The following is a 15,536-nucleotide window of genomic DNA, read 5'->3' on the forward strand; positions in this document are numbered from 1 at the left end:
GAACTTTAACTTACCGCAATAGGAAACTGGAAATATTTGTTTCAGCAATATGGACTATGTTTATTTAAACGAGATATTATCACAGATACACCTCGTGTCTTTACTGTAGGCGTCTTTTTAGGGGCTTTTGACAATTGCTGGTACATCAGCATTCCAGACAGTTTGTGTTAATGGTTTTTGCAGTGGCTGCATTTACAGTATATGCTCTTTCATCAGTGTTTTAACAGCAATTTATGTACGTAACTTTTGTGGCAGATCTATTAAAGTTAGTTAAACCAAGTCTTTTGGCATTTATTGCTCAGTTAGCTACCCGTCAACTATATTTTTAAGACTTTATAAACAAAATATACTTGTGATACAGTATGTCATGTAAATATGTTTAAAGTGATCATTTGCATTACATTTATCCAAAGCTACTTACAAAAGAGGACAATCGAAGCAATCAAACTAACAAAATACACAGCCACCACTGTGTGTATATATATATAAGGGTTGTGAGTTCGAGTCTTGAGCAGACAGGAAGTGTGGGTGGGGGGGTGTGCATATACAGTCCAGACCCTCCAGAAAAACGCGGATTTTTTTTGTGATTGTTGCGGTCAAAAATCCTTGATTTTGCGCCACATTTTCTTAAAAAATGCGATTGAATATGCGGGATATTTTTGCAATTTATGCTATGAAATTGCATGAACTTGCAAAAACTGCGGTTTGATGTTTTGGCTACTACCTTAATGTAAAGAGTAATTTCTTACTACTTCCTATGATAAGCGAGCATATTAAATCACAGAATATTTAAGTTGCAATCTCTTACTGCAACGTAAATTATTTTACATACAACTAATATAATTACAACTAAGTTTTTGGTACTGTTCTATAACAAAAAAGTGCAATCTTACAACTGTTAAGTTGCATCAACTTCTGAATGAAACTAAAACAGAGTTAGTAGCCTAGTGAGAAGGGGGTGTTGGGGGAATCACCTTTTTTTTCTCTATTTCATCAAACCGCAGTTTTCGCAAGTTCTCGCAATATAATTTGGCTCCACTGTCATGTAACAAATCGGGAAACTGCTTCGCGCTTTCTTTTGCGCTTATTTTTGTTGGCAAATAAGAATGATTTGCGCGCTTCAAGTTTCACCCTGGTTTCACCGCGGGGTTTGCAGATGATGTTCACGTCATGTAATTACGTCACTTCATAAGGTTCCCATGGCAATAGGGGAAAATGGCGCTTTACTTGTGTGAAGTAAACGCAACATTTTTCAACTTTATGCTAATATATATGTGAGTTTTTCTGCAACGAAAATACAGGGATTATGAAATCATGCTAGCCCCGCATATTTTGCTTTCTGAAATCGGTAATTTATGTGGCAAAAGAGCGGCATATTTGAAAAAATGCGACCCCGCATAAATATGCGGCCTTTGGCTGATTATGCATTAAATCAAGCAATCGCATAATCACGTTTTTCTGGAGGGACTGTACAGTGCTCTCTCCACCCTCAATACCATGACTTGAAGCATGAATAGCTTATACTGGCATTACCAGAAGTAAGTTAATGATTCCAAGACTTTATTCATTAAAAATGACTTAACATTATAAAGGAAGTAAGAGAAAAATTGTAAATGTCATGATGCTAAATGCATGTCTACACTTAAAATAAACAAGTCATTTAAAATGTTTCTTCTCACAGATCCATTTGAACAAGATAGTACATGAATAATCAGCCCATCCTGATGAATGAGTGACAGTACAGTTCTCTCTTAAATGTCCATTGGGCTCGTCGGGCCTCCAGAACCTGCATTTACAGATCATCATTAGATGTTCAGTGCTACTTTCTGTCTGATATGATACTCTGTGCATCTTTATATATATATATATATATATATATATATATATATATAATAATCAGTTAAATGCAGTGATTTCTCACCCAGAGGTCAGTGTGCTGCCATCAACCCATGTCCATGTGCCATTCACATCATCGTCAGTCAGACCAATCCAGGTTTGAGCTCCACAGGATATTTTCTTTACCAATTCCTAAAAAAAAGATGAAAGGGGAAAAAAAAATGATAATCCCTGTTTATACTTAGAATCAAGATGACAAGAAGACAGTGCTAAATACAAGTGGAATGGGGTCTAAAATGTTTTCAGCTCCTCCACTTTTGACCACTTAAAAATGCATTTCCAAAACGCAAATCTAAATGTGCTCAGATTTTACACTAAAGTCACTGAAATGCACCTACGTTCCGCAATCTGAACAAACTCGTAAACAATATATATTTCCTAATTCCTATCCATTAATCAACTAAATTAAAATGTTAAATCCGATTTAAATTAAATTACAACAGATAAGATTGTGACCCATTAAAACATGTAGATGTTTTTCTTTTCAGTGATTTAGAATTGCATGCACATGGAAAAAGGAGGAAAACAGAATAAAATAACATATTATAGGAACAAAAAGGCATGGTATTGTTTTTATTGAATGCATAAATAAAAGTAAACCCTTTACAGTTTCAATAGATGTCTTACTCCTGTCTTTATGACCAGAAATTACAGAATATTTAGATTTTTCTGGTGTGATAAGGACAATACCCATGATTGCTCCAGAGAATAAAACATATTTATAGCATAGATGTTTATAGGCCTATGTTGTTTATAACAAATGCCATTATAGTTTTTATCTTATTCTGTTCTGAATACAGGTACAATTTAAAAGTTTTCTTTCTCCTAGCAAAATTATTATTATTATTATTATTTTTCAATGCAGTAAACATGTCCCCAAAATAATGCTAAGTCAGTGGTTAAGTTTCACTCACTTGTTTTTGGCTGTTATTAATGATCACTAGATCTGCTCCTCTCTCTGTACAGTATCTTCTGCTCTCGGTCCAGTTCTTCATCTCAGTGGAAACGTAATAAAGACTGAATTGATAGTAAATCCAGCCATCTGTGAACATCCAGCTTAACCATTAGCTCATTATTGTCATCCACAAAAAATACACAACCTATTTTTTTTTTTACATGTTGCATCATTTAATATTTGTGTGATTTCAGTGTAGTTGAAGAATACCTTGAAAAAACGTTGTCAGTTCATGTTTCTCTTGAACTAACTGGACGTTTAGTTGAATTAGGTCGATCATCTTGGTTAGTAGCTGACCTCTCTCTTCTGTGAAATTGCTATTGTTGGGTAGTTGTCTTTCTCGAGTGAAGAGGACACACAGCACTAGGATTGCTGTCAGCAGAAGAACACACAGCAGCAGCAAACACACTTCAGCGGCTCTGGAGCTTAACATCTTCACACAATCACTTCCTAACCAGGAACAAATGTAACTTTATTCACTTTTTTTATTCATTTAAAACTGCTCACAGCAACTGAAAACATGCAAAAAGTGCAATAAGTGATAAAATCTGTACTATTATGTCTGTGTGATGAAATCTATTCATGATTAATCTCAGTACCTGGGAGTCCAGAGGACTGGATTCTTGTTGTGTTACAGTCCGCGATCTCTTTTCCAGATTGACGATTTACAGTGTCAATATTAATGTACACATCATCAGCCCTTTGTCCATTCTCTCTGTGCATTTTGCTGGTGTTAGCTACACTTTTCACTAATGTTTCCGAGAACACTAGTCTTTCTTCTGTGTTGTGTTCCTCATCAGCGTTTGTGTGCCCAGTATTTATGCAGAAAGGAGCTTCACCTTCAGCAATGCTTAGTTTGGTAAATGTGGTTTAATTGAATAGATTATCACGTAATCCCTTCCCTCAGGTATTGACAAAAACTGCTAATACATTTCCTCAAAAAACATAATGTCCATTAATAAACATGTGAAAAAACTTGATCATTGCCACAGTTTGCATTTTTATGTGTAAAGCCATCAGGGGCTTGTTCATTTTGAAAGAAGGTGGTGTTGAAAGCTTTAAAAGTTTGATTATCTTCAGACTGTTACATCAGTTGATGGTTTCAGCGGTATCTGCATTTGCAAGCTCTTCCTTCAGTCTGACTATTTGATGATTTGTAGGGGGTTGACTATCAGTAATCTAGGGGGTAAACTCTTGGATTGTTTTGTGTAACTGAATTTTGGTGTCTTTGGTGTAGTTTGTGCTCTTTGTATGGATGTGGACACAGCACTATGACTGCAATCTGAACACACACAAACACACACACACACACACACACACACACAGCACTGAATTCACTGGAGCTGCTCTGTAGTTTCTGATCTTCACGAAATCACTTCCTCAGTTCACCTAATAAAACACAGTTCATATATGGAAAAAAAATGCCTATTTTGTCGTTTTGTGGGTTTCCGGTGTGTTGAAGTCCTCCGTCTTTCTTATGTTTCATATCTCTTCAGCCTCAGCACTGGTGCAGATATCAACTGTCTTCCCTATCTTCTGACTGAAACATTTATCCACACTGTCAATCACAATTACAGACATTTTCAGTGCAGTTGAAATAGTCATTTAAAGGTACAATAGGCAATGAACACTGTCTAGGGATCATGTCGTTTGTAACACAGTTCATTCACATTTCTCAAGTTGGTCATCTGAATCAGGTGTGTTAACTAAGCGAGACATGTAAAATATGTGCACGAGCACTGGAATTGGGAACCGAATTCGGCTCGGACAGACCATTTCGATTGGACGTACATTTCTTGGTCCTACGCCTTCCACAGGATATATAAATACAGATAAATACATTTAAACCACTTAACTTAAAGGTCACATTTTTCGTGTTTTTTTTTTAGCTTTGATTGTGTTTAGAGTGTGCAATATAATGTGTTCATGTTTCGCGTGTAAAAAAACACAGTATTTTTCACACCATTCACTTATCTGTATACCGCTGTTTTCACTGTCATAAAAACGGGCTGATGACTTCCTTGTTTCATAAAGTCCCTCCTTCAGAAATACGTAATGAGTTCTGATTGTGGGCAGGATTTGTTTTGAAAACCTGGCAATGCTGGTCTGAACGCACGTGCTGGAGATGTACTTCTAATCACAGAATGCCTTTACTTCCGACATGCACATGAAAATCGCGTAAGATTTTTTTTGCACAGCCCTACCATCTAGTTAACAAAAGTAAACAATGTTGCCCTTTGTGTAATAAGTTACAGAAACTGTTAAACGCACCAACTTGAATAATAAAATACACTTACTGGTTGTGGTCCATAAACAACGCCTTCTCCAGACAAAGAGGGAACTGCTCCATTTTTCAAGAATAATCTTTTGCGAATACGCCATTAAACTGATTGAGATTGAGGAAGCTGTCCTCAGCAAAATGTGCTGCACATAGTTTTACATGTGGATTAGAATTTTCGAGAACCGAGTTAAACATAAATTGTAACCATTGATCTCGAAGTACAGCGTCCCTGGGAAGCCCAAACAAAGGTGATTGGACGTTTGTAGCGTTTCGTTTCGACGACATGGTGACGAAAGCACTCTTCAAACACAACTCTTCCTCCTCCTCCGTGGGAGCGCAACAAGACCACGCCCCCTTTTTGTGTTTTCCTGTGGGCAGAGGTTAGTCAAAAAATGGTTTTAGTGACGTCATTACTGCAGGAAGTAGAGGGATGTAGTCCAAACTGGTCGTTCGTTGTAGGCAAATTCTGTTAAATAAAATATCTCGCTTGGCATTGAACTTTGAGCTTTAGAATTTTACAGACATTATTTATACTCTAACAACAACATTACACACTAACTAAAGTTTAAAACATGGGATCACGAATAACGGGACCTTTAATGATTGCTATCAGGATGTGAGGAGACTTTCAACCAGTATAACAAAAACATTTTCTGAAGATAAATCACCTATTGCACCTTTAACTATGAAACATAATTTTAAAGTAGGAAAAACTATGTATTTATGATTAATCTCAGTACCTGTGAGTTCAGAATCTGACTGGATACTCATTTCTGGATCTCTTTTCTGACTTGACCTCTGACAACATTGACATATTCTTAGACATCATCAATGTTTCACTTTTTGCATCTTCTCTGTGCATTTTCTGAGTTGTGCCCTTTTCTTTATGTTTGTTTAAACTGTCTGACAGTTTCGGTGTCATCAAGATGCCCATAAACTAACTATCTCTCCTGGAATGAACTGTGTTTGTGTTCCTCATCTGTGTTTGTGTGGTCAGTATTTATGCATAAAGGAACTGTTTTTGTGGAAAATATTCAAGTATTTATGCATAAAGGAACTGCGTCTCTCACCACAGAAAGACACTGACAGTTTTTATCTCAGTTATTTATTTCAGCAATTGATTCTGTTCATTTAAATTAGATTCTAAAGCATTTATTATCACAGATACACTCCATGTCTTCATGTGTAAATTATTTTTTTGGCTTGTACATACAGTAACAGTATGTACAGTAGTGTAAAGTAATTAATAGTAGTACTTTTTTGTGGCAGAACCATCTTCAGAGTAAAATTCATAAAAATAAAAAAAAGGAGACAAAATTAAGTCAAACTTTCTTTCTTTCTCGGAAATCAACATTATGTCACAAATGACTAAATTGGCATGCGATTTACTCGCACTCAAGCTATCCTAGGAATATTGGTAACTTTCTTCTTTCAGATTTACATTAAAAAAAAAATCTTGATTATGGAACTTAAATTGATTGTAGATGTTTTTTTCATGTTGATTCAAGAGGAAAGCTTAGAAGTTATATTTAATCATTTAGCAAACTATTTTATCCAAAGCGACTTACAAATGGAAACAATAGAAGCAGTCAGGTCAACAAGAGAACAACAACAGTATACAAGTGCCTTGACAAGTTTCAGTTAGTCTAGTACAGAATGCATAACAGGTTATGAAAAGAAGGAAAAGTGCTATTATTGCTATTAAAAGTGCTGGCAAAAAAGATGAGTTTTTAGATGTTTCTTGAAAATGAGTAAAGACTCAGCTGTACGAATTGAGATTAGGAGGTCATTCCTCCAGCTGGGCGCAGTCCAGGGGAAGGAGCGTGAGGGTGATTTTGAACTTCTTTGGGATGGCACCACAAGGTGGCATTCACTTGCAGAGCACATCTGGAGGGCACATAAGGTTTAACCAGTGAGTTTAGGTATGTTGGTGCCGTGCCAGTGGTCGTCTTGTAGGCAAGCATCAGTACCTTGAATTTGATGTGAGCGGCTACTGGTAGCCAGTGTAACCTGATGAGGAGAGGAGTAACGTGAGCTTTTTTTGGATCAGTTGCAGAGGCTTGACAGTACATGCAGGAAGGCCCGCCAGGAGAGCATTACAATAGTCCAGTCTGGAGAGAACAAGAGCTTGGACAAGAAGTTGGGTGGCTTGCTCTGACAGGAAGGGTCTAATCTTCCTAATGTTGTATAAGGCAAATCTGCAGGACCGTGTCGTCGAAGGAGTAATGGTTGACGATCCCAGCTGTATAGAGAAGTTGTGATGAAGCAATGGGTTTGCTGGAATCACCAGGAGTTCTGTCTTCGTAAGGTTAAGCTGAAGGTGTTGGTCATTCATCCAGCTAGAAATGTCACTCAGACAGGCTGAAATGAGAGCAGCTACTGTCGGGTCATCTGGTTGGAATGAGAAGTATAGTTGGGTGGCATCAGCGTAGCAGTGATAAGAAGAGCCATGCTTCTGAATGACAGATCCTAATGATGTCATGTAGTTGGAGAAGAGAAGTGTTCCAAGTACTGAGCCTTGAGGAACCCCAGTAGCAAGGTGGTGTGACTTTGAAACATCACCCCTCCAAGACACACTGAAGGATCTGTCAGAGAGGTAGGACTTAACCCACAGGAGTCCGGTTCCAGAGATGCCCATCTTTCTAAGAGGGGACAGGAGAATCTGGTGATTTAATGGTGTCAAAAGCAGCAGACAGGTCCAGTAAGATGAGTACTGAGGATTTTGAAGCTGCTCTTGCCAGTCGCAGGGCTTTAGTAACCGAAAGCAGGGCAGTCTCAGTTGAGTGGCCACTTTTGACGCCAGATTGGTTGCTGTCCAGGAGGTTTTTCTGTACAAGGAACATAGAAAGCTGGTTGAACACAGCTCGCTTCAGTGTCTTTGCAATGAATGGAAGAAGGGATACCGGTCTGTAGTTTTCAAGAAGCGCTGGATTTAGAGATGGTTTCTTGAGCAGTGGGCTTACCCAGGGAAATGTTCCAGAGTGAAGAGAGGAGTTGATATTGTGAGTAAGCGAAGGTATGACTGAAGAAGAGATCGCTTGAAGGAGGGGAGTGGGGATTGGATCACGTGGACAAGTAGTAGGATGATTGGACAGGAGAAGTTTGGAAACGTCCATCTCTGAGAGTGGGGAGAAGGAGGAGAAAGAGTGTCCGTCGGTCATTGTGAAGTTGTCCTCAGTCTGCGGTGTGGAGAATTGCTCACTGATGGTTCTTGTCTTATTTGTGAAGAAAACTGCAAAGCCGTCCACTGTAAGAGTCAATGGAGGAGGTGGTGGAGGAGGATTAAGAAGAGAAGAGAAAGTTTTGAAGAGTGTCCGAGCGTCACAATAGCTGTTAATTTTGTTGTGGTAGTAGGATGTTTTAGCCGTGAAGACATTTGCAGAGTAGGGAGAAAGGAGAGACTGATACACACTGAGGTGTATTCTGTATTATTTCTTGATTTCTGCCATTTCCTCTCTGCAGCCCTGAGTTTAGAGTGATGTTCACAGAAAACCTTGGACAGCCAGGGGGCAGATGGGGCAGTGCATGCTGGTCTAGACAACAGAGGGCAAAAGTTGTCCAAGCAAGATGTTAAAGTGGAGCAAAGAGTGTAGTAGCACTGTTCGTGTCCAGAGCTGAATACTGAGAGAGTGCAGGAAGTGAGGATGAAACCACAGAAGATAGGTGAGATGGAGAGACTTGAGCATAGGTTCCGTCGAAAGGTGACCTGTGTTGGAGTGTGTACTGCTTCGGGAGTAAGTGCTAGGTTAGCAGTAATGAGGAAGTTGTCTGATGTGTGCAAATGAGGTAAGCAGAGTCTTGAAGTCAGCAGCCTGGGGTTTATCTAGGTGGATGTTGAAGTCAACAAGCAGTACCAGAGGAGTACCATCTTCAGGAAAATTTGATAGCAGCACATCCAACTCCTCCAAAAAGTGTCCCAATTGACCTGGGGTACGATAAAAGACCACAAAGTGGATTTTAACAGGGTGGGTTACAGTAATGGCATGTGATACAAATGAACCATTACCTGTAGGTAATGGCTGAAGATCAAATTTCCATTCTTTTGATATAAGGAGACCAGTACCTCCACCCCTTTCAGAGGTACAAGGAGTGTGGGAACAGGTGAAGAGGGCTGCGGGAGTGGCAGTGTCTTCAGGTTTTAACCAAGTCTCAGCCAATGCCATGAGGTTGAGACCGGAATGAGTAGCAATAGAAGAAATGAAGTCTGCTTTGTTAACAGCAGACTGGCAGTTCCAGAGACCAACTGGAATAGAGAGCGTAGTAGTAGAGGTCAGAGGTTCAGGCCGTAGGTTTGTCGGACAGGCCTTCCTGCGATGTGCATAGCGTGCTCTCCGAGTGTTAGTAGTCATTGTAGAAATCTTAAAGCACATAGTGACTACAAGTGTAAGAAATAAGTATTTGAGAACAAGCTATACAAAAAGTAAAGAAAGAGGATAAAAGCAATACTCAAGTGCCCTGTCGGTGTCCTTGCTCGGTGGAGTCGCGCAGGTAGAGTCGATGGTCTTTACATGAGGAGGATTCACACGAGGGCTGCCATGACCCCTGCCACGGTGAAACCTACCGCTTTTGGATTTTTACCTGATTACCTGTGATTGAATTCAGCTGGCCACGCCTCACTATTTAGGAGACCAAAACTGGGCAGTCCCGCGATAGGCAAACGCGAAACCAAACGCCACTTTCAGCACGTATTTACCAGGGTAAGACACACAATTTAAACCAAAACTTTCCTAGCAATGATGATCACACAGTAGTCTAATGAGAAAACGAGACAAAACACTAACAAGCTGCTGTCCTTCTCTGTTGCTCGGCTGTTTCTTCTTATATTATGTTCAGCTGCACTGTTTGCTCCAAACCTCTTCCTAAGTATGACTTCTTCAAATTTTCCATAATAATATTGCTGTGATGGTGTGAACCAGGTCTCTCTGGTGTGGCATTATGGGATAGGACATTCCTCCATCTCTGCTGTGCATGAGTGCCATCCAGTGTGCGAGACTCAGAGAGAGCAGCAGGGTGGCAATGAAGCCCATGTGTCGCATGGCAGATTTGCTTAAGTCTGCCTCGTTATTTTCTTTTTAATTTATCTGAAGCTTTGAATGTAATTGAATTCAGGTTGTGAAAAGTATCGTTTGACTAGTTAACAGTGAGTTAAGATGGAAAAACACGTGTTTGTGGCATTGGTTTAATGGCTGTTACAGCGTGTGACAGTGAGAACCTGTTCCTAATAAAAAATGAGGTCAGAATAGACATTAACAAAGAGCTGAACGATCTCTCTCTCTCTCTGTGTGTGTAGGAACATCCTTTACTGGGCCAGCCATTTTTCATGCTTCATCCATGTCGCACTGAGGAGTTTATGAAACCTGCTCTGGATTTGGCACAAGCTGAAAACAAGTGAGTTTCTCCCTGCTGCAGCTTTAGTCGTCATGCATTATGTGCAATGAATATTCTATAGGTTAAAATTTACATTTATAACACACTATTTTCCCAAAACCACTTACAGTGCAATGCTTTCAAGGTACATAAACTCACCCATAGCATTGGCGTTGGTTGCATCATGCTCTGCTGTTTGAGCTTGGTTAACACATCTAACACGTGTTGTTGATTACCATGAAAAATATATATTTTGACTCATTCCTTAATAATGCATTTCCAATGGAATCCTACGAGGCAATCAGACAGCACTCTGAATAAATGTTTAACTTCTGTGAATATTCAAACGTATTAAATAAACGTTACTGTCTTGACCAGAAAATTTTTTATATGTGTGGGTGGGTGTGTGTGTGTGTGTGTGTGTTAATTTTCATATTTATAGATATTCATAAGACACTTATGGCTCATTTTGATATTTTAAGTGTTTTGTTTTATAATAATCCTGCCACAATACTTGAACAATAGATTCCATTTAAAGTGAGGCATGAATCAATCAGATCTGGCATATCCATCTATTTAGCTAGTGAAATCTGACTAGATCTAATCATTTCTTAATTTGCAGCATTGCAGTATGGGTAGATGCTCTAATGATCTCATCTGTTCTCAGGAGGATGAACTATATCGTGACTTGGCTCAGTGTTGTTGGACCCGTCCTCAGACTGGACGTCCCTTTGAGCTACAGCACAGAGGTGTCTGCTCCTGACTGAAGCGCCTCTGCTGTGATCTTCCTGTCTGTCTAAGACTCGACAGACCCAGAGGATGTGCAGAGGACATGCTGAGGGTCTCAGAGGGGCCAAAGACGCTTCAGATGTCTTGTTAGCGATGCTTGAGCATTCAAGACACCAAGTCTTTAAGTTCACAAGTTAGCGCTAAATGTTTAAATAAATTGCACTAAAATAATTCAATCAAATGTTTGGGGTCCGTAAGGTTTTTTTCTATTTATCAAGGATGCATTGATAGTGATCAAAATGAACAGTAAAGACATAAAATTTTCTATTTTAAATAAATAGATTTATAGAAATGTTTCTTGAGCAGCAAATCATCATATTAGAATGATTTCTGAAGGATCATATGACAATGAAGACTGGAGTAACGATGCTGAAAATTCAGCTTTGCATCACAGGAATAAATTACATTTTTGAAATATATTCAGATAGAATCGGAATCAGATTTTAAATTATAAATATATTTCACAATATTACCATTTTTACTGTATTTTTGATCGAATAAATGCAGCCTTGGTGAGCAGAAGAGACTTCTTTCAAAAACGTCTTACTGAAATCTTGCTGGTAGTGTATACTGTAATGAATCTTTTGGATAACCAATCATAAAACGTCCATATTATCTGACAGATGTCACTGAAATGTGCCTGAGAAGCCAGTTGCATTTGTTCTAGGATGCATGTACACAACCTGCATTGCTGTTATGGTTATTCATGGGAAAATCATTTATGTACAGGGATTTGTTCACAAAATGTACTGTATGAGACATTACCATCAAATTAAAAAGACAAACAATAGTATTCTCTGCTGCTATTTATTCTTTGCATTTTGACGCATTGTAAAAATCATGAGAGCAGCTGTGTGTGCAGGCAGGATTGCTATTCAAACATTAGTCTGGATGTCTTTGTCTTCAGCTGCGTAGGTGTGTGTGTGTGTGTGTGACTCAATATGTTTTCCCTCACTGGTCGGATGTTGTGAAGCATGCAGCTGCTTTTGGCCTATTTTTGACATTTCAGAGGCCTAAACTCGAAGTCGAACATGATTTTTATAACCTTGCATCTAATAAGCAAAGTAAATAGTCTAATATATTTTTTGTTGTGTCTCCCTGTAGTCTGACATTTCTCTTCATTACTCATCCAAGTAGCGTGCTGTGCCAGGACACGGTTTAAAAGTTGAATGGAATCAAATCCCTCTGAAATCCTGACCGTCTGATGTGAAGTCTGAAACGGAGGAGCTGAGTTTAGAGTTTGGAGTTTGAGAGAAGACGGTGAAAGTCCTCAGTCAGCATGTCTAAATGGGGCGAGCGGCTCCCAGGGGACTGTATCAGTGTTGGTAAGGAGGTCAGCCTCCTACCCGAAGCATCTCGCTCTAATGGACAGACAGGAATGATGGCGAGCAGAGAGAGAAACACATAGATGGAGCACAGTAGGGAAATGTTACCTGCTTCATAAACAGGGTCATTCTTAAAGGTTTAGGTCACCCAGAAAATAATTAAGGACAGTCAAGCTCAATTATAAAGTGTAAATCTTTTCAAATCAGTGAAATTGAAATTGATGCGTCCAATGGTGCATGGTTTTATTTGTGTCTTGAATTCATTTATGTGTTTCTCACACAAAGCTACAAGTCACATGCACAGCTTTTATCCCATCTATCAAAAATATGTTCTAAGAAAATGTTGGTAACGTTACTATTAAGTTACCAACAACAAAAAAAAAACATTCTCTGAATGTTTCATTTTTATTTCTAGTAATGCAAATGTTACAGAAGCATTATAAGAACACTATTTTTTTGAATGTTCTCTGAACGTTTTGAAACCGTAAGTAGTAATGTTTAAAATGTCGACAACATTTAAATAAAATTTTTGTGCTGGAATTTTGAGAATGTTCTTAAAGGCAGAACAACTGAATGAACATTCTATAAACGTTATGTAGCACTGAAAAAATGTTAAAGTAACGCTACATTTTAGGGGAATGTTACTTTCGAATGTTCTCTGAACGTTCTGAGACGGGTATTAGGTAGGAACATTTATTAAAAGGCAAATATCCAACTAAAATGGTTGTTCACACTGTTAAGATAACATTACCACAATGTTAGTCAAAGTCCTGATACTGTTCTTTTTTAGCTTGGATGGTGCATTTTGACAGGCCCATGGTCACTGTGGGTTTCAATTGTAAGAAAACTGTAAGCCATCTTTAAACTATCTTCTTTAGCATTTCTTGAGAGTGAGAAGTATGAGAGTATGATACAACATGACGCTGAGTAAAGATAACATCTAATTAATTTAATGGAAAATTTCATTTCTTCCATAGAGAGCTCTTTGCCACACAATGAAATGAATAGCGACTGTCAAGCTCCAAACATGGCAAAAAATAAAATAATAATAATTCATAAAAGTGCACTAAAATAATCTGTATGAAATATGAGATGTATTGGCGTGAGGGACAGATGCAGTTATTATTCACTTATCTTTCAGATGTCATTCAGGTTTGCCTTCAATTCCAGTCATTTTGCTGCTCAACAGTTTTACTGTATGGAAAATACAACATTGTTTATTCTCCACAGAGTGTTAATGACTAGCTTAATCCAGCTAGCATGCTCCAAAACAGACATGACGGTGAGTAAATGATGACAACATTTTCATTTTTGGGTGCACTCTTGTCACATTTAGGATGTGTGGCTGTGTGCAGAGCGTTTCATTGACGTACGTAGCATGTACTAAGTTTTAGACAGACCTCAATATTATTATTATATCTGGAGGAGTTGTTACATTAGAGGAAAGGAAATTAGAATTGCCGTAGAAACAAATACTCATTTATTTTACATGCTTCACTGGAGGTGTTGCTTAATGGAGTTTGATCGCTCCTAATGGAGTTGGGGAATTAAATTTGTGAAATGCCACCGTGCGCGTGAACGAGCCGCTGCTGACATCTGTTGGTCAACATTAGCAAGTGTTGTTGTAGTTTAAACATCTGTCCACTAGGAGCCGCCATTGACCGAGGCGCAAATGATTCAACACTTGATTGAATTCGATTACAAAATATAGTAGCATTTATTATAAAGCAATATAGCCCAAGCTCACCTTTCAAGCACGTTTCTCAGTAAGTTGTCAGGTTTTTCAGTTATTCTAGTAACAGTTATTCTAGTTGGATATAATGATATCTTATACCAGTGTTGTTTACAGTTATTACTATTAATCTAGTTAAATTAGATTGGAAGTTTTTCTAATCTAATATTTATATTTTATTTCGGATTTATTTCAATTACCAGAAACAATCTAAATAGTCTTGAAACCGTTGTTAATTAATATTACAAAACTGTCTGATACAATGAAACTTAAAAGTGTTTTTAAGTCTGACTGATCATTTTTCACGTTGCTGTACTAGTAGAAATGCCTGGCTATATTCAGCTTCATGTAAGCTACTTCAACTAAATAGTATATTTGTCAGTATTATGTGTAAAAATGCTCTTATCCAAATGGACTTACATAGGCATTTTTTGGACACAAGCATAATCTAAAAACCATGTTAGGTAAGTACAGTGTTATGTTAGTTTTATTATATTATTATTGTTCCTTTATTTAACCAGGGGAAATCATATTATATTTTTTGAAATGTATAATATTAAAGCATTTGATTGTGTTTTTGTGTGTGTGTGTGTGTGTGTTTGTGTGTGTGTGTGTATGTATATACAGGTCCTTCTCAAAAAATTAGCATATTGTGAAAAAGTTCATTATTTTCCATAATGTAATGATAAAAATTTAACTTTCATATATTTTAGATTCATTGTACACCAACTGAAATATTTCAGCTCTTTTATTGTTTTAATACTGATGATTTTGGCATACAGCTCATGAAAACCCAAAATTCCTATCTCAAAAAATTAGCATATCATGAAAAGGTTCTCTAAACGAGCTATTAACCTAATCATCTGAATCAACTAATTAACTCTAAACACCTGCAAAAGATTCCTGAGGCTTTTAAAAACTCCCACCCTGGTTCATTACTCAAAACCTCAATCATGGGTAAGACTGCCGACCTGACTGCTGTCCAGAAGGCCATCATTGACACCCTCAAGTGAGAGGGTAAGACAAAGAAAGACATTTCTGAACGAATAAGCTGTTCCCAGAGTGCTGTATCAAGGCACCTCAGTGGGAAGTCTGTGGGAAGGAAAAAGTGTGGCAAAAAACGCTGCACAACGAGAAGAGGTGACCAGACCCTGAGGAAGATTGTGGAGAAGGACCGATTCCAGACCTTGG

At 38.2% G+C, this 15,536-nt stretch overlaps 2 protein-coding genes across 7 annotated transcripts in view; one reads left to right on the forward strand and one right to left on the reverse strand.

Annotated features, from left to right (window-relative positions):
* LOC113110307 (ubiquitin-like-conjugating enzyme ATG10) overlaps window positions 1-14,857 on the forward strand; it is a 36,778-nt gene extending 21,921 nt beyond the window's left edge. For 5 of the 6 annotated variants that reach the window (XM_026274421.1, XM_026274420.1, XM_026274419.1 and 2 more), the window contains exons 6-7: window positions 10,423-10,520; window positions 11,167-11,657. In XM_026274421.1, coding sequence (XP_026130206.1) covers window positions 10,423-10,520; window positions 11,167-11,266 — 198 coding nt within the window. In that variant the 3' untranslated portion in view covers window positions 11,267-11,657. Of the gene's footprint in view, window positions 1-10,422; window positions 10,521-11,166; window positions 11,658-12,392 lie in introns of those variants that run through there. The other variant, XM_026274417.1, reaches the window with a different exon arrangement.
* On the reverse strand, window positions 1,243-4,729 carry LOC113110311 (CD209 antigen-like protein C). Its single transcript, XM_026274424.1, has 5 exons — window positions 3,451-4,729; window positions 3,062-3,301; window positions 2,811-2,938; window positions 1,922-2,028; window positions 1,243-1,786 (listed from the first exon to the last, which is right to left on the reverse strand). Exons 1-5 carry the CDS (start codon window positions 3,572-3,574, stop codon window positions 1,657-1,659), a joined length of 729 nt encoding a protein of 242 aa, XP_026130209.1. The 5' UTR covers window positions 3,575-4,729; the 3' UTR covers window positions 1,243-1,656.
* Window positions 14,858-15,536: the final 679 nt, after the last annotated feature.

The sequence above is a fragment of the Carassius auratus genome, chromosome 10 (assembly GCF_003368295.1).
Source record: "Carassius auratus strain Wakin chromosome 10, ASM336829v1, whole genome shotgun sequence".
Classification (NCBI taxonomy): Eukaryota; Metazoa; Chordata; class Actinopteri; order Cypriniformes; family Cyprinidae; genus Carassius; species Carassius auratus.

What these genes read in the sequence shown, in the direction of transcription:
- LOC113110311 (XM_026274424.1), bottom strand. Translation starts at nt 3,574, where the DNA reads ATGCACAGAGAGAATGGACAAAGGGCTGATGATGTGTACATTAATATT. An exon ending in CCAGTCCTCTGGACTCCCAG is followed by an intron (nt 3,302 to 3,450) that starts GTACTGAGATTA and finishes GTTCCTGGTTAG; the next exon opens with GAAGTGATTGTGTGAAGATG. An exon ending in TTAATAACAGCCAAAAACAA is followed by an intron (nt 2,029 to 2,810) that starts GTGAGTGAAACT and finishes TCTTTTTTTTAG; the next exon opens with GAATTGGTAAAGAAAATATC.